Source organism: Mycteria americana, chromosome 2 (assembly GCF_035582795.1).
Source record: "Mycteria americana isolate JAX WOST 10 ecotype Jacksonville Zoo and Gardens chromosome 2, USCA_MyAme_1.0, whole genome shotgun sequence".
Classification (NCBI taxonomy): Eukaryota; Metazoa; Chordata; class Aves; order Ciconiiformes; family Ciconiidae; genus Mycteria; species Mycteria americana.
This window is the reverse complement of record NC_134366.1, coordinates 47746899-47771976: the sequence shown is the minus strand read 5'-3', so window position 1 is coordinate 47771976 and position 25078 is coordinate 47746899. Positions and strand designations below refer to the sequence as shown.

General features: G+C 40.8%; 1 protein-coding gene and 1 long non-coding RNA gene across 7 annotated transcripts in view; both read right to left on the bottom strand.

Annotated features, from left to right (window-relative positions):
- Positions 1 to 4544: 4544 nt before the first annotated feature.
- Positions 4545 to 9194, bottom strand: LOC142406634 (uncharacterized). The gene is made up of 3 exons (XR_012774644.1): positions 8181 to 9194; positions 6193 to 6397; positions 4545 to 5301 (listed from the first exon to the last, which is right to left on the bottom strand). It is a non-coding gene; the product is annotated as an uncharacterized LOC142406634 (long non-coding RNA).
- Positions 9195 to 16168: 6974 nt separating this feature from the next.
- Positions 16169 to 25078, bottom strand: part of METTL6 (methyltransferase 6, tRNA N3-cytidine) — an 11605-nt gene continuing 2695 nt past the window's right edge. For all 6 annotated transcript variants that reach the window (XM_075493258.1, XM_075493257.1, XM_075493253.1 and 3 more), the window contains exons 3-6: positions 24379 to 24513; positions 22959 to 23129; positions 19348 to 19489; positions 16169 to 16672 (exon numbers count right to left, since the gene is read on the bottom strand). In XM_075493258.1, coding sequence (XP_075349373.1) covers positions 16524 to 16672; positions 19348 to 19489; positions 22959 to 23129; positions 24379 to 24513 — 597 coding nt within the window. In that variant the 3' untranslated portion in view covers positions 16169 to 16523. The remainder of the gene's footprint in view (positions 16673 to 19347; positions 19490 to 22958; positions 23130 to 24378; positions 24514 to 25078) is intronic.

Sequence of the window (25078 nt, the reverse complement as noted above, 5' to 3'; positions counted from 1 at the left end):
CCAGAATACATTTTATGTGCATTATACCTAGGACACCTTTAAAAACTACAAGCACTGAAGAAGGACGCACATGAAACACAGCAGAGTTTTGTGAAGTATTTCTGTTAAAATACAAAAAGTCCAGCAGTTTTTAAATCAAGAAATCCTAAATAGGTTTCCCCCATCAGCTCCAGGTAACATGGTACATTTCCCACCTCCTCATCTACAAGAACTACGGGTGGGGGAAGGGAATTCTGTGGCTTCTGCATAATATAGCCAAATACCCTCCTCCTCCCCACAAAATTGCTTGAAATAGATTTACAGTACAGCCTCATTTTGGGGGTCTTACTATCTTATTTATGCTATTGTTTCAAGCTCTGTAACTCAGAGGACTGGGAACTGAGACTGCACTTCTGGTAACGAGAACTGAGTTTGTAATACAACAACCTGAACCAGGACTCCAAGAAAAAAGAAAAAAGGAAAACGATGAAAGTGGGCTGCATATTGGGAAGACAGCATAGAGAGCTGAGGTTGCATGTGAAACCTTATTTCCACACTCCTTGCTTATTTTCTCTTCTAACGGTGTCCAAAGTAGGTTTTTGTCTTTCTTGTACTGCGTTTGTTCCATAATTTAAGGCCAGCTGAACAACATTTTTTTTTGTAGGGACCTGAGGAACTCAGGGCAAGACAATGAAAGCTTTCTTGAGAGCTAAAGCCAAGTCTTGCCAAGTGAGCAATTCTCACTATTTATACTGACCAAGAGTTTGAGCGTCACGCTACTCTATAGTATGTTATATCAAGAGCCTTGAGCCAGCTAGAGATGCTTGGGAAAACAAGAAGAGGGGAGTCACCTCTGACTGCCTGCAGCTCTCAGCCCACTCTGACACCCAGGCTACACTCCTGCCAGAGAGCACAGAGAACCACAGAGCTGAAAACAAGCTAACACAGCCAAGAAGCTCCAGCCTCAAGGAAAAACAGAGCCTACCTCCCTCTGGTCCTTTTCTCTTGCCCTTAACAGACTGCAAGAGGGGCCAAAATACCTTCAGAGCTGCTTAACCCAGCATTTTCTCCCTTGTCCTTGTCTCCTTGTCGATATCCTTGCAGGGCAGCACAGTTTGGCAGCCATTTAGCCCTAGCTAGTCTCGGTATACAAGCTCAGCGATACACATCTGCTAGTGAGCCTTGCCCATCACTCTCTACTGTTTAATCCTCCCCTGCCTCAAGAAACAGGAGCTGCTATTTAAGTTTCTCCAAACAGACTTTGTGCGTGGAAGGCACTACCACCCATTTGCTAGCCAGCTTTAAATTAGTTAGGCAAGAGTTACCTGGCCAGTGTAAATCCCACTGGCCAGGTAACTCTTAGGAACAAAGCAAACTGCTTAAAGCACAGCTAGCAGTAGCACTTATGTTGTCTTGCACCACTGTTGACTTTTGTCTGTGTTCATGTTAAAGTAAGTATATTACCTCACCTGAAGCAACTCTCTAGGTAATAATTAGCTCTACCCATGCTTCTCTGGTGGTTACAAGATCCCACAACTTTTGGTTTTTGGAACCAAAGCAGAAGCCCACCAGCTTATGTGCTTTTTCTTATACATGCCAGAGCCAGTAATTCAAACAAGCTTCTCCTCTGTTTTGCCAAACAGCTGAAGCTCATCCTTGAATCTCTTCTCACTTCTCTTCAGCTGGGCTGCTCTTCCTCTCACCCCTACTTTCTAAAGAGAACATGACCCAAAATTGGGAAATAGGCACTGGTCCTGGCTCTATAGAGAACAGGTGCTTTCTTTGCACAAACATCTGCAAGCACCACTTGTCTGAAAGAAATTAGAACATAAGCTTACGATGAATGATGTTTCCTCTCTTTCTGTGCAGCCTCACAAACCAGGCTGCATTACACGTAGGCTCACAGACCAATTAATGCAATTTAGGATTTTTTAATAGCCTAAGAGCTTGCCGAGATGGGAACAAACGGCTGAAGGGAAGAGGCTGGATGGCATACTCTGCATAGCTGTATGTGAAGAGTGACATGAAACTGTTTGAACTCACCAGCCAGCATAACAAGGAGCCAGAGAAGGCTGTTACTGCTCATAAAAGAAAAATAATCTGAATTGTCAACATTTTTGTCAGTGCTTAATAGAAAAAGGAGAAATTAAAAGAAAAACCAAAGAGATGTTGAATAAGGGTATAATAAGGAGCAATTAACCCCATGTTGGGTGTAGAGCAATTTCATCCAGCACATCCTCTTTGCAAATGAGGCACAGCAGGAACTGGGACCAACAGAGGCAGCAGTGTTTCTGCCAGAGCATTTACCAGTAGAGCTTCTCTTCTATAAATGATAAATAAGAACAGGGGTGACTAAATCCTGGTAGTTTCAGCCCAAATTTGAGTTCCACTGTTCTAAGTACCACATAAACATACAGGAAGTCAAACCTGCCCCCAAACATTTGCAGTCTAAAGGCAATAAAACTAGAGGAGGAAGGAAATGTTTATCACATACAAATGGCAAATGCTAGTTACATGGTAGCTTGTATCACTGAAGGGAGAAAGAAGCCAGGCAAGTCAAGTTACCAAAGGGAAGGAGAATTAGAAAGGACATTACGGAAAAGGGGGAAAGGGCTGGATAGGAGGTGACTTGCTTATGGGCTCAATTTCCTGGTTCAGAAATCACCGTGAGCCAAGCAGGCACAGAGGTCTGCCTTGTACAGTCTGTGGGCTGCAACCACGCACCCCTGTGCAACATGGGACTCTGTAGAGTACCCTCCCAAAAGGTGCAGCACTGCTTCCCTTCCCAACCGTGCACAGCCGGTGCTCATCAGCATCCACACACTGCATCGGCCTGATCACTCAGAGCTTCTGTCAGTTAATAAAATACCTACCTCACAATAGTCTGTGAGAGAAGGAGACCCATGCAGTGACCCAGGCTGCCAAAGCAGCTCTCTGTATAAACCTTTGCTCCTCTTACCATTTATTATCCTTTGCATTTTCCAGTGAAATCCCTCAAGTGCCAAGAAATCCCAAATGGCAACTTAAGGCTATCAGATGAGTATAATCCGTAATACAACCACATGGCAGTACCCACAGAGACCCTTCCAGATCTCCCCCTGCCCACACAGCTATGCTCCTTTTTAATGAAAACTAGGACTTCAAGAGAGAGGAGGAGAAATGGTGCACAAATAAGCTTAACCCAACATTCAATCACTTGGGGGCCCGTGTGCAGATCTGAGTCCCACAATTTAGCTACAGCCTGAGAAAGCAGTGTCACAGGAACGCAGGAGGTTTGAATACATGCGTGCGCTTTTTTTAGGCTAGGAGCATCTTTCAGAACTTTGCTGGCACACTAAGCTTAAGAAAAATATTTGATGTCTTCAAACATTTTTCTTCTAGGTCATGGGAAAATGCTCCCCTTCTAAATGCTTATTAAATTTCTTTGGGTTCATATATGAAGTGGATGATTCTGGGTTTTTGCCCTCTTCCACAATAATGAGCAAATGGGTATCCATTCTGTTAGCTCCCCTATTGATTTTGTGATTCCTAGCGTAATCAATCTGCCTGTCTCTCCCCAGACTTCAGCCTCAGGGCAAGGACAACTTTACTAAGGGTGTGAATTATGGGACAGTTGGACTATCCCTCTTTGGTGCCGTGTTACAAATATTGCTGATCTGTGAACACACTTTCAAATTATTTTATATTATTTTTTTGCCTCCAGCCTGTCTAATGGGTATATCCACATGAGGAGGTCAACAACTAGGTAAGTCCCAGATTCCCACTACAATTACTTTCCTCCCCCCTCCTGCCCTGCAGCAAACTGTAATAGTGCCCACTCACAACTTATCATGATAGTCAATTCACATCTCTTACCATCATCACTTAGCCTTTATCTGTTTCTTTTCAGCCTTATCGGTACTGTTTCAATCTTGACATTCCCATTTCTGATGTTATATCAGTTTGTGCCCCACTGGCTAAGTCATTGCTAACACATGTCCTATTTGCTTTAGGAGAGATTAGTCTATATAGCTTCAGCTACAGCATTATCCACTTTTCCTTCCTTCCTGAAGCTCACTATCCTCCAGTCCAACCTATACTCACTACTGCCACTAGCAAATAATACAACCCACAGGTGTTCTTGTATCCTTCTTTCAAATGCCGCATTGTCTTGGCTCACAATTTTTGCCAGAGTCTCTGTATCATCCCATTTTGTTTCTTGAGAATCCAGTTTTGAGCTCTGGCATGCCTTTCTGCATTAGATCTCCTTACTTGCAGTCTGTAGTTTTCATTTTCTAGTACCTCCACAGTATTGGACAGTTGTTCAGCCTTCATAAATTTCATAAACTGGTCTGGGTGTTTTCTTCTGCTTTGCAAATTACAATTGATCAATATAACTGGTCGGTTTTGTGTTCTCTAGTAATAGCCTTTCTCGGATTGCTTTGTCTCAGATCCCAGTCAGGATACGGCAGTTCATCAGGGACTACGTTAACTCCCCTGATGGAAAAAGCTGGTGCCTCAGTTTGCATTTTCATTCTGTATTCCCATGTTAAAAACAAAACAAAAATCCCATCCTCTCCTCTTATCTTTATTTGGTTAATGTCATGGAGGGTGAAGCATGCCTCAAAAGCCTGAGAGACATCGACTGATTCAGAATGTGAGAAAAAAAAAAAACTCATGACTGTCTTCATTTTTGCTGGTACCCACTGTCTTCATAAAAGGCTTTTTCAGTTGGCCTCTGCTTTTCCAGAGAACGTCAGCTGTGGTGGCATTTTTAGCTGCAACATTTTCCCCACTCAGAATATTTTCTTAGTCTGTTATACTCCGTGTCCCATCTGCCATACAACAGTCATACACTGCCAAGAAGCCTGGCCACAGTCTGCTTTATTCAGTGGATGAGCCCTAATTGCTTAGCCTGGCACAACATAAGCCACCGCATAGCACAGCATCCAATTCCAACTGCTTGTGCCACGGTTTCTCAGGGGTACAACGCTCCAGCACAGTCTCAGAGGCAGCTGTTGGAACTGATTAGTTCCAACACAGAACAGTCATGCTTCCATTCAACTTCTGTGAAGAGAGGAGGGAGCAACCACTCTGTAGGCCTCCAGATGCCTTTTGTTCCTAGTTTCATGCTGCGAACGTGGCAGAAAGGAAGAGGCCGTGAGGCTGGGAGCCGAGCAAAGCACTGCACAGCCAGGATACAAATTGTCCAAGTCATTCTGCTGTCCTGCCTGGTGCTGAAGAGTGCTGGAGGGGTGAGGAGCAGGAAGGCTGGGGTTATGGTGTTGTCTCTAGCTGTGAATTGGATGCAGCCTCAGTAAGTACGTGCCAGGATGGTCCACCCTGTTGAACAAAGGGCAGATGCTAGTTCTAGTATCCCTCTTGCAGGCTGTACGGCTGTTGGCTCTGAGCACCTGGCTTGGTGTAAGCACTGTAGAATGCAAGCATCCAGTCTCATCCTTCTCCCTTGTGAGGTGGCCATGGCTCCACAGGCAGTGACACAGACCAACCTGCCAACAAGAACACCACAGTGCAGGGTACTGCTCAACATGCCCGCTCCACTGCTGTTTCACTGTCTACTGAAAAAAGTTGCCAAGGCTGAACAGAATCCTGACCTAAATGGGGAAACTTCACAGTCCCATGGCTCTGTGACACCTCAGCAGCCTGTGTTAAGCAGAAAGGGAAGACCTCTCGTCCTGCCCCACTACACCAGTACAATCTTAGCGGGCTTTGTCTCTGGGTCTGCTGCTCTCTCAGCCTGTACAGACACATGAATGTTGACATGACAATGACATGTTTTCTTTTTGATCACTGGCTATTTAGAGAGGAAATGGTAGGCCAGATACTACTTCTACACAGTGGAAATCAGGACAAGTTTGGTGGACTGGGAAGGAAGAATAATACAATGCCTAGGACTCCAGTACCGCACTATTAATAGTCACTTGTAAACCCTTATTGCCGTTCCCGCTCATTGCTCAAAGTAACCTTTTCCTGAAACGTCTCAAGGCCTGAACCCGTTGAGATGCTGTGGTCCCTCCATGGAAGTCAATCAGCATTTTGTAGGATCAGGCCCTTGGTAATACATAAGAAGGCTCTGAGCAACAAATCCCGCAAGAAGACTTCATAGATAGGCATACTGCTTGGAGAGGGGCCAGGAAAAAACTGTGCCTGAAGAGGCTGCCTGTGGGAAGAGACACTTCTCCTGGGCTCAACACACCAGTTAGTCCCACTCACCACTGTCCTGGGAAGTAGGAAAAAGCAGCTCTTAGTCTGCTCCATTTCTGCCTATCATCCAGTTGCTGGGAAGGAAGCATCTAGGATACAGCCTCTGCGCTTTGCTTGGTGACAGGTTTCACTCCAAGAAGCCTTTCCATGGTGCTCCTTACTTTGGGGTTGGCAGATCCCACTCACTTGTGCAAAAAGCAGGAATAAACTAGTCCTAAATAAAGAGAAGGGAAAGTGTAAGAAAGGCAAGGAGAGGAGCTGTGTTTTTACAAATTGGTTTCTGCCCTGGCAGATAATTAGCACTTACACTAATTCAAATATTTAATACCCAAAAGAATTACTGTTGCGTAAAATGCAGTTGAGGCAGTTACATGTAGCTTATTAGTGCTGCCTGGTAACAGATTATACTAACCACACAATGTTTAAAGTGAGATATAAAGCCAGCAAGATGTAAATGTAATTTTATTCTATTCTTCCTCTTTCCCTTGAAATGAGGAGAGCTTGCTGGAGACAAAATGGGGATTACTAGAGTAGGAAAAACTGTAAAATGGCAAACCAAAGTACAGCCGAGTTCACACAGTAATTAATAAGAGAGACAGCCTCTCTGGTCACATGCATCTTATGCAGCTCTGCTTGAACAGCTGCTCAACTGGAGAGCAGCTCATCTATAAAACAAAAGTGGGAAGAAAACAGGAGCAGTTCATGCAAACAGAAATTTTTGAGGAGTTAAAAAAAAATACTGTATTAAGGTACTGCATTTTGAAATCTGTATCTTAAGTCACTGTAGTTTCTAACGTAACAGTTTAGTGGGACTCAAATTAAACAGAAACAAACCGCAAGTTGTCAATGCAACAAATTATTGCCTCATGGGCAGAGGCAATTAGGATCCCTGCTGCCATTAACAGTAATAGTATTTCATCTTATTCTCCCTCACTTTGTGCTAAGAACATTCCCTCTAAATAACAAGTACCTCTGAGACAGAACTTTATCTTCTTTAAAAAAATCGTTTTCTTTCTTCAAGATCCAAGAGCTATTTAAGTAGACAAAAAGATGACTTAATTGCATATAAGAAAAGACTCTAGCTGTCTTGTCTATAATCATTAACAGCTCTTCCTACCACTGTGTTAAAGATTTAGACAATTCAGTGCTAGGGTTAAAAGGAAGGTTGCACTGGTTAGTGGCTAGTGCCATCTTGTGAACAAAATCCCAAACACCCTTCCTTCACCCTTTTTAGTCAAACTGTACCTATGCAGCAGGGTAAAGGAAAAAAAAAATCGAACTTTTGCACACATAAGTAATTTAATGATAAGAGCTCCACATTTAGGCATAAAACATGAGACTAAGCCTCCAACCAGGCCAGAGAAGAGCTTGACAAAGTAGAGAGAGTCTAGAGATAAGAAAGTTATTTTACAGTACAGCTGACAGTAACAGAAGCTATTCCTTTTTCACTGCATTGCAAACAATACCTAATGTTACCCTTACTCAAGAAATACACATCATGTCAGCCACCGACTTTGCTAACCAACACTGACAGACAAACTTTCCTTCCTTTTTTACATCAATTTATTTTTTAAAACCTATTCTGTGTCTGGGCTTTAAACAGCAGTGGAAGAAAAGTTTGCACTAAAACTATCAAATATAAAGGGATTTATGCTATAAATCCAGCAGGCTGCCAAACACAGGGATCACCAACTCTCTAACTTCCCTACAGACTCCATGAGGGCTGGATTTGCTGTGTTCTGACCAGGAACAAACTGGAAAGACAGGAGAGACCAGGCAAAGAGCAGCAAAAGGCAGGAGAGATCAGGCAAAGAGCAGCACTGCCACTTCTCGTAACATACTAACTTTTTTATTACAGTGTCTGCTCCTGGCACCATGCCACTGTAACTGAAACACTTCTGCTTAAAACAAAAATATTTATTTTGTATCCCTTATCAAGGCACTTTTATTATCTTTTCCTCTCCCCACCCCCCAATCTCATGGATTTGAGTACCTACTTCATCAGTTTTGATGAAGGATTGACTTGATCAGGATTGACTGTATCAGGGGATCTTCTTTTCCCAATATCAAGGGTCAGCAAGGGGAGGGATGCATTAGATCTCCCATCCTAAAGTGTGGTTCCTTTTGCCATCTAGGAGTTGCAACAGCTCTCAAGGAATTCAGATTAAGTCGCACTGACTTTGATAGAAAGAGCAGCAGCCTTTCACCATGTCCACTTCCAATCTGGGAAAGTATATTCTGGTGTTGCCCTTTTACCCAATCCTTTCCTTTTCAAGGATGCATTGTGGTTACCTCTTCATCTGCTAGACTTTGAAAAACTTGATGGTTGTAGCAGGAAAAAAAAAAAATAGGAAGACTTAGAACTCACACTGAAGGCAGCTACTGGTTTCCTATGTACCTTTTTTCACTCCAAACTCACTCTCGCCTCCCTGCCAGGCAGAAAGTAAGAGGCAAGGCTTGAAATCACCCAGGAAACCAACAGCAGGGTTGGGAACAGTACGCCTGTCTTTCAAATTGCAGTGACATTCAGGAACCATGTTTTTCTTCATCAGAGCCAGTATCTCTCATTAACAGAGGATCTGCTCTGCAGCAAGATGGCTTGTTACTTAGGTACCAAACCAAGACACAGGAAACAATTTATTCAGTCCCGTTTTCACAGCAATTTAAATTTGAAGTAGGGAAAATATTAATCTCTAGGTCTTGTCACAGACAAGGTGATGTCCTTTCTTCCTCTTCTTACCCATCTTGCATAATTGAATGGTTACAATTTTTAGGACAGGGATTGTCTCTTACTCTCTGTGTCTACAGCACCCAGAAAAATGCTGTCCCATTCATGGGTCTCCAGATATTGCCACAACAAGCATGCAGTGAACATTTTTAAAGGGATTTGTTCAAAAGAATCATCTTCAGAAGATGCCATATCTTAAACTTGACATTTGGGCTCCATTCACCCTGGTTTCAGAGACTTTCCTGTAGTCCTGTACAATCTACCATTTCAGCACTTTATATTACTTTCCACCTCTCATAATATTCAACACATTCAACATGAAAATCAATAGTGATAAAAATTTAGCTCAAATAAGGATATACGATGTTAAAGGTTCCAGGAAATGTCAAATCAAGCCACAAAAGCAAATTTCACATACTTCACTCATACTTTACTCATATTTATGACTCATACTTTACTCCTATTTATGACCATAGTCAACAGTAACACACTTCCAACTCTCTACAAGAGTACATGAAACAAAACTGTATCACCATAGTAATAGACAGTTTTACTACTGCTACCTGTGCCGCAAAACAATTTGAGTGTCCCGGAGCAAAGTCTGGCATTACACATCTTCAACATTTTTTTGTTTGGTATTTAAAAACAAATAACGCCACTGTTGCAGCTACAGTTTTACTTGCAGGCTTTTTGAACATGCCAGGCACATTCTAGCTCCTCTCTCTAAGTTTCTGAAAGCTGCTTTTCTTTTTTTTAAAGGATATTCATCTTTGGATTTTTATTGCAGTACTACAAAATGCTGCCTGGCATTGCATTTCCTGCCACACAATAGGCTCGCCTGGCACATGAACAAACCATGTTGCTGCTAGCATTGACAAAGCCATCTTGCTCCTTCGATTCATCAGTCATTCACAAGAAGCCTTTCTTTTACAGAAGTACTAATAAATCTTAAGATCTGTTATAACTACAAAACCATTCTATCTCACTTATCTACTATTGGTGACCAAATCAGACAAAGAGCTCCCATAAGAAGTTTGTATGAATGAAGTATAAACTGTGCATTACGGAGTCAAGGTAAAAGCTCTCAGTACCAGTACCAGTTGACAAGCTTACCCTGTCTTCAGTGAGCTTTTGAGAATGACACTGCCCCACTTTAAGAGATAAATGTAGCTCATGTTGTAGAGTCTGTTTGCAGTATTTGCTTTTCCTTTAAGGTTCAGTTACGTTCTTTTTTTTTTAAAAGCCTTTACTTAGTGGCTTGGAAAGGGTCCCTTAAGTAAAAGGGCAGGCTAATATTTTGTATAGAGGAAAGTATGTTTGGAAGAGGAAGATTTTTCAGTATTTCTAAAATACATCCTGGCTCTCTATCAGGTTGATTGTTTCAGTTTACTTCAAAGTGGGTTCTTCACTCTTCTGAGTTTTATTCTTATTTCTAACAGGCTTTCTCTTGGCCATCATGTCCCAGCCAAGTACAGATCAAGAATATACAGATGGTTACTGATCCTTAATTTATTAGCTGCTTTCAAAATCACAGCCTGAAACTGTTACTGGAAGCTGATCCAAAGCCAACAAAAGACTTACAGTGGTGACATACACTGTGGGGCAGAGGGTACGCTACTGTATCAGGTGGAGAATCTATAATATCTGCATATTAAAATTCCAATAAGTGGTTCACATTCATCCAGACAAGAGGTGACAAATGTGATGTTCCCTGGGGCCAGGTCCTAAAGGACATTACAGAGCATCCTCAAATGCTGAATGTGAAATGTGTGTTTAGGTACTTCAGCCAGCTGGTCACTGCTAGGTCTTTAGAAGTTGTACAGGATTTCAAGTTTCAGAACTTTCTGAAGGTAATTCAGAAAAAAAAATGGTGGCAATGGTTTTGTGGCTTCTTCAAAGTATTTTTATGTTCCTGTGAAATTTGCTTTACTAATAAAATAAGCTGAACAGAACATTTATTGTATTTGTGCAGAAAACAACTCTCCTTTCCTTCTCCACATTCCCTTCCACCCTGCTTTTGAATACTCTGGTTTTAGCCTCACAGCAACAGGTCTGGTACATTTAAAAGAAAAAGGTTTCTATTAGATGATAAAAATTCCAGTTAAATGTCATCTTTCACACAAAAGCTTGAAGCCAAAATTGGAAAAAAAGCCAACCAAAAAAAAGTGCATCAAAATCCTTAGATTTCAGATGCACAACAATCCCATATGCATGAAGATATTATTACCCCATTGAAGAGCAGCTTCTCCACTATTCAAAATCTACTACAGAAATCCAAGGATCCGGAGAAGTTGACTGTAGAAGAATACAGAGTGGAGCCTAGACAGTAGGCAGGCTGTGACTTGTCAAGTCTTTGACTTTTCCCTACAACTACCCTCAGTTATTCCTGTTCCAAGTCCTCTGGTTCAAAGTTCTCAGGCACTGGAAACCTGAGCTGGAGATGATAGGGCACATCCAGCTTAAACAAGAGTAAGACAGCACAGACACCCCAGACTGGGAACTCTGAAAAAGCACTGAAGTGATGGTGAAGTATAAAGCCTCTTCAAGTCAAGAGAGAAAAACAAACCTGGATTTATATTTTTCAGTCACACAGCTGCCTTTCCAAATCTTTCACTGCACATATTCTACAAGCATGCATTGGTTACACCTGTGTCTTTGGTTACACCTGTGACTTTGGCAAAGACCTTCAAAAGAGACTCATTTCTCCAAGGATGAGACCTAAGACTTGCTGGAAAAGGGGATAAATTCCCAACCCATGATCATTTAAGTAGAGGTACACAAAATCACTAGTCATTTGGAAACAAACCACACGCTCTTTTCCTTGTGCCCTTGTCTTCCCTGATTTCACAGCAGCAGTATTTTCTCCCCACTGCAAACACAATGAATCATGCACATCACCCTGGGAAGCAGGAGTGAAAAAAGTTCTCTAATGGAACATCTTACCTGGCTAATAGCTCTTATCTTCGCAGGCAATGCCTCTGTGTGCCTTCCCACAGTACAGGCTCACCATCTGCCATTGTTCTAATAAAGGAACTCACATTACAAATAGAGAGCGCAAACATACTCATATCCTGAACCTACTGCACCCAAGGGCCAGATGTTTTTGCAGAATGTATAACTAGTAAATGTTTGCTCCCAAATGTTTGAAATGGCTCACAATCTTTCCTAATAATAACAAGCATAACCAGTGAAAAATTAATCATAGCTACACTATGGGAGGTAAAAATCCATAAAAAAAACCCTACCTATTTTCATTAACTGTATCTTCATGCTATCTTTCCAATACAAAATTCTGCTTCCCAGATCGTCTTGCGTGTATTACTAATATTGCACACAATTAGATGTCGCCCTTCTGCCTGCCTAGTAACATTAGTTTTGGAAGCTACAGGCTTTCATTCCCAAAATTTCACCTTTTAGATGAACAACTCATTTAATTGCATGTCATCCCTGGCCTGTGAAACTCAGAAAACTTTTTTTTTCCCCAGAAGCTTAAACATAATCTTACCTTGTTTCCTTCATACACTGATGCTCAACACTTATATCCTCTCCAAATATATATATATCTTTCAAATAACTTCCAGTAAAATACTTCCTAACTGGTAATTTGTATCGCTCAATATATTCAGATATATAAGCTGTACAACAAATCAAGAAAAAAAAGAACATCAGTTAGGCCTATAAATGATCTTTCAGATTCCATACACCAGTTTCCTCCTACAAGACCAAGGCTGTATGTTTTACAGTTGGCTGTTGATGCTTATACATGCTAGAGTTTCAGGTCCTACTTTTATAGCACTTTGTTTCATAGAAATGATACGCAATCAACCATGGGGATAGTGTTGTATTAACTGCTTAAATGATTATGCCTTTGAAACCCAAGGAACCTTCAGGTATCGAAAGATGCACAGAAATAGCCTTTTAGCTATCAAATGAACCACACAAAACCTGCTGTGATACCACTACTTTAAAGTTCAAATGTATTTTTCCCAGTAGCCCATAATCCTAAGGAAAGAAAGCTTACCCATGCATACAGTACATGCCCAATACATGTGTGGATTTCTGTCTAGTCTTAGCCTGTTGTCAAACACATTGGACAACATCAACCAAATTTCACAGAACAGTAAAGGACGTGAAATGTCAGAAGACTCAAAGACATTGTATTTCTGTAAATTTGATTAAAATAGCCAACAAACAAACCTTACTAATGTCCTCACTGACGCACTGCCCATTAACATGATCCCTTAATATATGCTGTCTAATTCCAGTAGGAGACATCAGAGAATCCCACACTGGAATGTGACATTTAGGATTCCCTAAGCACAGGAAAAGCTTTAACCAGAGTTCGTACTTTATTAAACATCAGAGAATGTAATCACAGCACACCAAACTATTAAAAAATTTTTAAAAATAAATAAATTGGGTTTTCTTCATCCTACTACTTCAATAATAATTTGCTTCTATTCTAAATATTGCTCAGAACAAGGTGATGGCATGAAATAACTTACTACTTATGCTTGCCAGATAGAGCAGCTAGCTCAGCTTAAGGGAAAAAAAAGGAAGGTCTTCTACAGATAATTGAATCAGTCTTAGCAGCCCCCATTGATTGAAGACAACTTAAGTCAAAGAACAATCAAGACATTTATCACAATCATGGCATAGTAGCTTATTCGTGCAAGGTGAGCACGATTCAGTGCATGTATATTTTTTCCAACTCCTTTTGGCACTATTTACCCTGATTACCACATCTCCCTAAGGACAGTTCTTCAAGTAAGGATACTAGGTGGCAAGTGCTACCTCTGGTGAGCTTACATGAGCTTGGAAAGGCTGAAGGGTTGGGGGGGAGTATATCTACTTTACTCAGCACTACAACAGCCACATGCATCCCATCAGTTATTTGGTCTCACATGATGAGGCAAGGATTTCTTAAAGCTGACTCAACTTCCTCAAACTTTACCACAGTTACAAAAACTTGCAATGATTTAGAGTTCACAGAAGCGGAGGCATAGAGACCAAATAAAGCTTTCTGACCATTCATCTCAAAATAATCTCTGCTTTATGACAACTACAGCTGAAGGCCTTTCTGGCAGGGGTGCTAATGCATGCTACTTTATTTTCCAGGTCTGACCAGAAATGAGACTGAATGAGAAACAAAAAAAATTAGAACTACTACTCTCCATTTAATGTGTTGCTACACAAGAAGTGACAGTAGTTCCTCAAGCAGAAACACACAGAAACACTGAAGCTACAGCCACAAAAAGGTGTATTATTGTTCAGGCAATAATTAGTTCAGTGTAAAAAGGAAGTCAATGGCTGTCTGCAGCTAAGTCTACTGGGTTGACTCAAACCTTGTGATTAATATTTTTAATACTTGCCTACATTTCATTTCCTTTTTGGGTTGCTCATTTCAGTGCACTTGCCTTTGCATATGCTAACAATCATATGCCAAAGTGACGAGGAGCCACGCAAGGCAATCCTTCAGTCTCATTTATGTGCTGTATACTCTAAAAGGACCAAACATTCAGTCTTGTACAGCACTTGGTGTTACAGGGTTCAAATCCCACTAAAAATCAACAGAGCTCAGACTACACGCAGTCATTGCAGAACTGCTGTACTGAAGATGAACATTTGCTGAGGGAAGCCACAAAATAATAACAAAAATATTATTTGTATTTGTGGCTCAGATTATAACAAATGCTATCATTGTTATACCCTTTTTAACATATTTTTTTCATTTACTATACATGTTACTAGATATTTATTACTAGTATGGCAGAAAGTGCTAATGGGTTGCACAGCAGGGGTCAGCAATGCATAAATCCCCAGGATGATACTCTCCATAAAAAAAGGAGATGTCATGTAATAACCCTCCTCAAAGAGTCGTTAGGAGAATTGTGTGGTTTAATCTCTTTTTCCTCTGAGGCCAAAGTTTGATGACACAATAAATCCAGCTTTGGGCTTATGGTATCAGACCAAAAAAAGCTGTGGTGCCCTGACGCAAAGCAACGATCTGCTGCAAATTTATTTATAAACATATCAACTGAATAAGACCTCTGGCAGCTCCAATTTGCTCAAAAAATTCTGACTGGTTAACTTCGTAACATTAGGCTTTATGCTGGAAAAGTTATTACTTCTTTCCCTCCATGGACACACAGCCAGTGTTAAGAGTGCTGGGGAAAAAAAAAAAAAATCATCCTTACATCTTACGGCTACTTTGTCGTAAACAGAGGCAAATGCTCACCTCTGGTCCACATCAGATGTGTATGGCTGGGTCATCTAGCAACACACAAGTCCAGTGGAATGACAGCCTGAGTCAATCAATCACGTACTAATATATACTGCAAGAGATGAAATCCCTACTCAGAATAGGGCCACCCTAAATAAAGCCACAGGTTGCTCAAGGCCTTGCCCAGTCCATTTCTGAGTATTTCCAAGGACAGATGTTCCACAACTTCTCTGGACCCTGTCCCAGTGTCTGATTTCCCCTTACACACAAAAAATAAAAAAATCCTAGCATTTAATTGGAATTTCCCTTGTTGCAACTTGTGTACATTACACAAGATCAGCACAGCCCATTGCACAAGTCACAGGATATTTCTGAGCCTCCTCTGCTGCAGAGCAGCTGTTCAAAATGCAGGTTAAAGATCTAGACATGTTTTTGAGATTATATCATCCAAGAACAAAGAAGTTCTGCAGTGCAAAGCACCAGGGCTGTTGAAGGGAAAGGGTCAAGCAGTCAAGTCTGTGGTTGCTATGAGCCATACCATTAATACAGTGGCTTTTAGTGATAGGAACAGCAAAGACCAACACCTTTCCTGAGAGTGATGGAAAAGAATTAAGACCTCTGCTCAGGAAAGAAGAAGCTGACTACCCTTGATATAAAAGAAAGTACTTCTGACTCACTGATTTCAGTTCCAAATGGGAAGCTGACTTGCAAAACCTCAACTATTTCTGCTCATCAAACAAAGAATGTCTGAAATTAATTAGGGATAAAGACAACCTGATCCTCTAACAACTTTCTCCAAGCATGAAATCACATAAATTAGGATCTTATTTAGAATATAAACATTTGTTTATGTATCTAAATGCTGAGCATATTAAAAAGATACCATTATTAAAATACCAAAGCAGCTTACATTATACCACTCATTGAGTCTATTTCATTCCTGTATCTGAGAAATTAGAAGTCCTACAAGTACTGAAAGCAGATGAAATACTGCAACTTTAACAGGCCACAAAAAACATAGGAAACACAGGATACTTATTTAAAAAATAGTTTTTAATAAAAATGGAAATAACAATTATGATAATAACTAATGAAAACTAGTGCTTAAAACTAACCATATTTTGTGTGCTTTACCTGATCCTCCAACAATGCTGCACAGGATTCACTTTAGAAGCAGGAATACAGATACTCAACAGGTTGCCTGCATCACTAAACCATCTTAAATTTGAATTAGAAATAGCATTCATATTTCATATCTGAGGATGAAAACCAACAAGAGGTACTGGATGCAGTCATTTCTGGTTTACCAGAAAGATGAGCACACACAAGGAAAAACTACGTGCTAGCTTCCATTTCAAACAAGCAATGCTGTTGCTAATCAGCAAGAACTTATGTCTTACTGGAAGGCTTTTGAAATTTGCTTTGAAGAAAAACTCTTGGAACACGCAAGTCTTCTTTCCTGTTCACAGTTTCTCGCTGCACATATTCATTGACCACTTGCTCATATCCCTCAGCCTTGAAAAGCTGAGACAAGAACTCTGGAAGAGAATTTTAAAAAATAACATGAAATATTATGTTTAAGCTATTTTTAAAACACTAGTCAGCATTTATATAAGCATATGTTCTTATGTGTTACAGCATGAAAATCACACAGGCCTTCAGACTTCAAGCTGTTCTATGCAGGCAAATTGCTGAATAAAAATCAATACAGATCTCCTTTAGAAACATCAACCTAAGCAGAACAGCTTGCAAAACTGGGGCTTAAGCTAGTTACTCAGTTTAATTTCCAAAACTTGCCACATCTCTTATTTTTATTAAGCCTTGTCGTTCTCCTTGTGACTGACACCAGTGCATTTTCATTTTGTGCAGCTGACCTTCGCTAGCTGAATACATCACTTAGTTCAAATATTCCAAAGGTAATCCAGCCTTGTAGACGCATCTCTGCTTGAGCAAAAATGCCACCCTGTTACCAGACATTCACATGCCATTGCTCAACAGAAAAATGGACAAAATGGCACGTGGGTATGGTGGTACCAAGCCTCCACTAAGTCAAACTGAAAGTATTTTCCATAAACGAAATAATCTTACTCAAAGCTATCTCCTTTAGGGAAGGCAGAAGTACCTCAGAAACAGAGTGACCTATGCAGCAGAAAGGGCTGCTCATGCTATTCACTTGTCATGTTAATCATCACTTTTCCTTTCCTGCACCTTGTTGCGTTTACTCAGGCAGTAATTTCACAATAAATTTAAGGCATTCTAAACTTGTGCTATTAGATAGAAAACAAAGACATGTCATTTTTTCACTGCTCAGGGGGATCAGCTTGATGAAACGGCTGATCATGTGGGTACAGGAACCCCAGCACTAGAAGAGGTGGTGTGTTGCGGAAGGAAGATGAGAACACCCACTTTGGTGGTAGTGCAGGCTTGTATCAACCTAAGCCCATCATGAAGCCACGTGCACTGGTTGTAAACATAGTGTGTTCATGTAAAACGGGGGACCCACACCAATGAAATATAAATAAACAGCACTTCATTGTGGACCTATTGAAATCTCATTGTGAGGAACTTGCTCATATTTCATAACACAAAATTATAAATATGCATTCCTCCACAAATTTAATGCCATTTCAAACAGTGGAAGAATGGGGTTCTTTTTTCCATGGAAGAAGCTCAGTGTTGTTCTCTGAGGCCAGACATATTATAAATAAGCATCACTGAAATCATCCCATGCAGCAATTACCTGGTGTACCAGTGTAGTGCTAAACAAATGAAAAATAGCATGGGTTGCAAACTGTGCGGAAATGATGGGAGACATGTTTCTAGTAACAAAAGAATTCTCAAGCATTAAGCAATATTTATATGAAAATTAGTGAGATGAATGAGATCATAATGACTAAAAATGGGAGCAGAGGCGGTCCACGAGACAGCCACAGACCCGTCCAAGGCAAAACAATTGCTAACATGAGCAATATAAGACAAATTCTCTCTTTTCTCCTTCCTTCCTCTTCCTCCTCCCTACCTCAGTTCTTCCCCCAAAGCAAACATGAATACTAGCAAGGAATTTCTCATTCAGAAACATATAAATAAAAATGGGATTTAAAATTCCACAGCTAGGTCAGTCTCTTATTTGTTCCCTTTAGCATCCATTCTCTTTGTAAGAGCTAATTGTTTAAACAGAACTAAAAAAATCACTCAATAAATAACAGTTCTAGAAATGCTTCAATGAAGCTGTATCACAGCCTGCATTATCTTAGATTTCATCATTGTCCTATAAAGAATAGAGAGAGCTCAGACAAGATTAATGTTTTTTATGTATCAGAAGCAATTAGGTAATACATTATGTCATAAAATATGAATAACATTTACTTGGCTCCAAATTGGTCTCTTCAGTGGCTGTATTTTGCTTTAGACTAAGAACAAAGAGCCCCACAGAAATAAACACACAGCTCTTATTACACAATGCCCTATAATTGATAGGGGGAAGTAATGGTTCACTAAAGTTTAGCATGAGGAATTGGGAGTTAGAAGATGAGCTATAATCCCAACTCATTGTGAGAGTCTAAGCAAATTCCTTCATGTCTCTGTGCTTCAAATTCTCCACCAGTAAACTGCAATAATTACCTTCCTTCCTACAGCATTACAAGCACTGAACGAAAAACTGTTTAAATACTGTATCACATGGAAACATTTTTTGCATCATCTTCACTAAAAAAACAGAAGGCAGAGTGACCACAGCTAGTCAGTGCTATCTCAGCAGGATTTGTGCACAAGCATCTCAGCGCTGTAGTCATGGTTCTGCTTTAGAAGTCATTGACTTCTTCAGTAGACCTCATCTTGCCCACCAGGAACAGCCTTGCAAAAAGCATGATGCCAAGGTAACTGCTTAGCTGCTTCATGAAGATGATTGATTCTGTTACTGAACATTGGTCTTTTTCCCTTAGATAACAAATCTGAATGAAGTTCAGCAAATTCAGAAACTGCTGCTCTTGGCACATTATAGCACATACAAGAAGCCTGTAAACAAGAAAGTGCTCCAAAAAGTCCTGCCAGTCTAAATACCCTCTTCCTCCCAAAAAGGATGGCAAATGAAGTACACCACAATTTAACAGTTCATTTGTGGAAAACAAAACTTCCATGGGCATGTTGGCAATTCTCTGAAGCAAGTTTAAACAGAAGATTCACAGAAAAGAAAGCACTCTACAGTATGTCTTACCTTCAGTAAAAAAATACGATCTTGTCCCATCTTGTCTAACATAAAAGTTTTCTCCAAGTTTGCTGCCAGATTTAAACCTGAGCATTGCATGATCATACAGTCCGTAGTCTCTGAACAAGACACACTTGCCTGGTTTTAATACCTGTCACATAATACATATATGCTTTAATAAGGTAAATGGATTTAGCTATATATATATAAATTTATTTGTATACACAGACACATACACATATAACTAAGGCAAGATATCCTAACACATTCAATACAGAAGTGATACATATATTGAATTAATTCCCTGTGCAACAAAAAAGTTGTATATAAACTGGATTGTCCACTCTTAAAAATGCTTCCCCATGAACAGTAGACTACAAAGAGTTTTAAGATACCTGTTTGGGTGCTGATCAACTAAATAAGGTTTTTGCAACATTCTTCAAATACAGAGGAAAGAAGAAAATATACAGTTTAACAATAAAAATTAAGTCCTAACAGGGCATTTTCTTTGTTGGGTAGTATATAGTCTAGCACCTGATTTTGCTTAACAATTAACAATAAAATTTAGAATACCATGACATCTCTTTTTTAATGTGAGAAAGAAAAATGTTGCAATATAATAAGAAATAAAAAAGGAACAATTTCAGGAAAATGGGTTGTGGTTTTGGGGGGGGGGTTTAATCGCTCTTTGGTAAAAAAATCAAGCCACAAAGAGTTTTAAATTTAGAAATACATGGTCATGGCCATGCTGACTTAAAACATTTGATGCATGAAACCTTCCTACCTCATCAAATACCAGCCATATTTGTTAGAGGAGAAAAGGAGTACTTGCCACTTGCAAGTTTGTGCAGAAACCTACAAGCGAGTTAAATGAGCCAAGCATCTCCACAGAGAAAACAATAATTAGCCTTTTCATGTGCACGAGCTAAGAACCAATCCTGACTTTGGAAAACAGCTGGAGATATACCAAAAATATAACATTCCCTTTTCAAACTACTGATGATAAAACAGGATATCTGATAATATAAAACCCCAAATACACACATATGCATAAATAAAAAAGAAGTTGACTATTTCCCTCTGCAGTCAATATATGACATCTCAGGGAAATGAGGAGAGTCCATGCCCTCGGGAAGAAGGGGCAGGCAACTCAGGAGGACTACAAAGGTGTAGCAAGGCTGTGCAGGGAGAAAATTAGAAGGGCCAAAGCTGAGCTAGAGCTCAATCTGGCTGCTGCTGTAAAAGACAACAAAAAATACTTCTTCAAATACATTAGCAGCAAAAGGAGAGCTAAGGAGAATCTCCAGCCCCTAGTAGATGGGGGAGGGAACACAGTGACCAAGGATGAGGAAAAGGCTGAGGTACTTAATGCCTTCTTTGCCTCAGTCTTTAATAGTAGGGCCAATTGTTCTCTGGGTACCCAGCCTCCGGAGTTGGAAGATAGGGACAGGGACCAGAATAGAGCCCCCATAATCCAGGGGGAAATGGTTAGTGACCTGCTGCACCACTTAGACACTCACAAGTCTATGGGGCCTGATGAGATCCACCCGAGAGTACTGAAGGAACTGGCAGATGTGCTCACCAAACCCCTTTCCATCATTTACCAGCAGTCCTGGCTAACTGGGGAGGTCCCAGCTGACTGGAGATTAGCAAATGTGACGCCCATCTTCAAGAAGGGCCAGAAGGAGGACCCAGGGAACTACAGGCCTGTCAGCATGACCTCGGTACCAGGGAAGCTGATGGAGCAGATCATCCTGAGTGCCGTCACACGGCATGCAGAGGATAACCAAGGGATCAAGCCCAGCCAGCATGGGTTCAGGAAAGGCAGGTCCTGCTTGACCAACCTGATCTCCTTCTAAGAAAAGGTGACTTGCCTAGTGGATGAGGGAAAGGCTGTGGATGTTGTCTATCTAGACTTCAGTAAAGCCTTTGACACGGTTTCCCACAGCATTCTCCTGGAGAAACTGGCTGCTCATGGCTTGGACAGGTGTACTCTTCGCTGGGTAAAGAACTGGCTGGATGGTCGGGCCCAAAGAGTGGTGGTGAATGGAGTTTACTCCAGTTGGCGGCCGGTCACAAGTGGTGTTCCCCAGTGCTCTGTGTTGAGGCCAGTTCTGTTTAACATCTTTATCAATGATCTGGACGAAGGGATCAAGTGCACCCTCAGTAAGTTTGCAGACGACACCAATTTGTGTGGGAGTGTTGATCTGCTCGAGGGTAGGAAGGCTCTGCAGAGGGACCTGGACAGGCTGGATGGATGGGCCGAGGTCAATTGTATGGGGTTCAACAAGGCCAAGTGCAAGGTCCTGCACTTAGGCCACAGCAACCCCATGCAACGCTACAGGCTTGGGGAAGAGTGGCTGGAAAGCTGCCTGGCAGAAAAGGACCTGGGCGTGTTGGTTGACAGCCGCCTGAATATGAGCCAGCAGTGTGCCCAGGTGGCCAAGAAAGCCAATGGCATCCTGGCTTGTATCAAAAATAGCATGGCCAGCAGGAGTAGGGAAGTGATCGTGCCCCTGTACTCGGCACTGGTGAGGCCGCACCTCGAATACTGTGTTCAGTTTTGGGCCCCTCACTACAAGAGAGACATTGAGATGCTGGAGCGCATCCAGAGAAGGGCAACGAAGCTGGTGAAGGGTCTAGAGCACAAGTCTGATGAGGAGTGGCTGAGGGACCTGGGGTTGTTTAGCCTGGAGAAAAGGAGGCTGAAGGGAGACCTTATTGCTCTCTACAACTACCTGAAAGGAGGTTGTAGTGAGGTGGGGGTCGGTCTCTTCTCCCAGGTAACAAGTGATAGGACGAGAGGAAATGGCCTCAAGTTGCACCAGGGGAGGTTTAGACTGGATATTAGGAAATTTTTCTTCACTGAAAGGGTGGTCAAGCATTTGGACCAGGCTGCCCAGGGAAGTGGTTGAGTCGCCATCCCTGGAAGTATTTCAAAGACGTTTGGATGAGGTGCTTAGGGACATGGTGTAGTGGTGGTCTTGGTAGTGTTGGGTTTACGGTTGGACTCAATGATCTTAAAGGTCTTTTCCAACCTATACGATTCTGTGATTCTGTGAAATTCAGAACAATCACAATTCAGATTGTTTACACCACCCTCTGGATGGGCCTATCCTAGTCTATCAACTAGCAAAGGCAGCCCAGGGAGACAAGTCTCTCAAGATTAATGTTGATCTCTGAACACCCCACTTCTAAGTCACCACAGATCAAGTGTGTTTAATAATAATAACACACTAACTGCAAGTCACCGTATCTTCTGGAAGTCAATTTTGGTTCACTGTCATTCACACCTTATCAACACAGACATTTCTGCAATCCATAAACATTATTTGTAGCATACAACCTAGGAGCCCAAGTCACAGATTCAAAATACCTTTTTGTTATGTTGATGGCATGTATTAGACCAGAATCCAAACAACCTCACAATACCAAAAGAGAAAAAAAAAATTGTAAAACGTATTTTAGTCCCGTATACTAGGTGAACTAACTAAATACATCCATGGAATATAGTATTAAAGATCACCATTACAAGAGCGGTTATTTCTCAGAAAAAAATTGTACTTTCAAGCTAAAAAGAAGGGAAGTGCTTTAAAGGCTGTAAAATCAGCTGGTTTTACCTTGTAAATGTTCTTCAAGACAAGATGCATTTTGTCAGGATGAATGGCAGAAAGCACAAATATAAGTGTGACAACATCCACAGAATCTGCTGGTATATTTTCTAGAAGATCATCTTTGGTAAGATCACACTGGAACACTTTACATCTTTCAGTACTGTAGAAGGCATTTTTCTAGGGAAATGAGAAGAGTATGCTTTCACTGAAAATTAGCAGCATTTGTTATTGCAAAAAAGCAAAAAAACTTGTGAAACTAATCAGTAGAGCAACACAAAACATGGTGGCAAAAGAACATTAACTTCCAACAGGTGACTAATGCAATCAGAAATTCTTTGCTGCATACTACAATAGTGAAACTACAACTACCAGAATAGTCTGTTCTGTGGAATTTGAGAAGGAATGTGCATTAAGACAGTTCAGAAAACATACCATTTCTGTTCTACCGCTGCTTCTACTCTTTAAAAATACAGAAATACTTATTAAAAGAAATTCTGTATTACAAGGCGATCAAAGTACAGCTCTTGAGCTCCAAGTAGACTGTAAACAGTTCAGGTTCATGTCACATAACCTGCACCTGGTATGTTCTAGCCCACAGTTTTGCTGGGTAAAAGGAAACCTGGTCTTGGCAAGAAAGAAGTTCAGTAAGAGCTGTGGAGGCAGACACCCCTAAGTCATCCAAAACCCAGGGTACACACTCAGCCCACCCTCATCTTGCAGTGCAGCTGTGGCATCCCAGGGAGCTGCTGTCCTCTCCTGTTTGCCACACGTATTTCTTCCCATCTTTCCCATGAGACATGCAGCATGTGTCTTGTGGTTCTCGGTCACAAATGTCCCACAAGCGAATGCTTTCAAATAACAGATACACGGAAATTTACCTGTGATTATAAACTTAATAAACCAGGAGATTTTTAAAGCCCAAAGACCCCACCAGCCTTGCTGGAAGACTTAATTTTGGACTGCGGTACCACCTACCTATGAATAAGTATAAACATACCTATTTCTAAGCAGGCTACAAATTTCCTTAACAATAACTTTCATAGCCCTGTTTTCAAGATTCTCCTTGGGACTCCCTCTGCCCCACAAATATCAAAGGCAAGCTTCCATCCCAAACAAATTTTGCTCATACTGCACAGTCAGCAGAGACATAGTAGTGCTCCCAAAAAACACAGTCTTCACAAATCATTCAAGTAATATACATATATTACCATAATGCTACAATTTGACACTGAAAAAACAGGTCCTGAGCAATGGTTTGGCTTCTTGCATAGAAGCGCCACTGAAATGGATCAGTCTCCATTTTTTGGCAAAATCTATTCTACCCTTCTTACAGAAAGAAAGGCAAGAGAAGTCTGTCGTTCCTGTCATTTGTCATTTCAGAAGCTTCTAAAGACACTCTAAAAGAAATTCCAAATATCACACCAACCTTCACATACTCAACAGCTCTAGGAGAGAAATCACAGGCATATGCAAAAATATTCAGATCTTCTTCTAAGAGTGGAAACAAGCAGTTCCCAACCCCACAGCCTGCTTCCAGAATGGTCAGTTTCTGATCTGCAAACTGGGGATGAAGAAATCCAAGATAAAGCATATCATTTTTGTTTTCCTCATGATGTAAGCAAAGACACTGTACAATCAGCATTTTAAAAGCTATAATCAATTTTAATTACCATTGATTCAAAAACCAAAGCAGCCATCCATTGGATAATCTGACACTAAAAAACAGAAATCTTGATTTCTGCAAAATTACAAATCTTTTCAGAATATATTAATATTTCTTTAGTCATCTACCCCTTAAGTAATCAACAGATTGTTGTACCATTTCTGTCTTGTCTTTCATTTGGCTATAATGAACAACAGATGCATCTGGCTATTCCCCTTAATGATGTTTTGCAATTAGCCTGTAATTCTGGATGCTTTTCTTTAAAGGAGCGTTCTGAAGTGCACCAACTTGCATCTGAAAATGTCACATCACAGATAGACAAGTTGTCTATTTAGGACACAGAACAAATATTCCAGATTTTGTTCTTAGTATCCAGTATGGGTCAATTATAAGCTGAAACCAAACTGATGCATCTGATTTTGAGGAAGTATCTTTGATATTAAGGTAAGCTACACAGGGCACT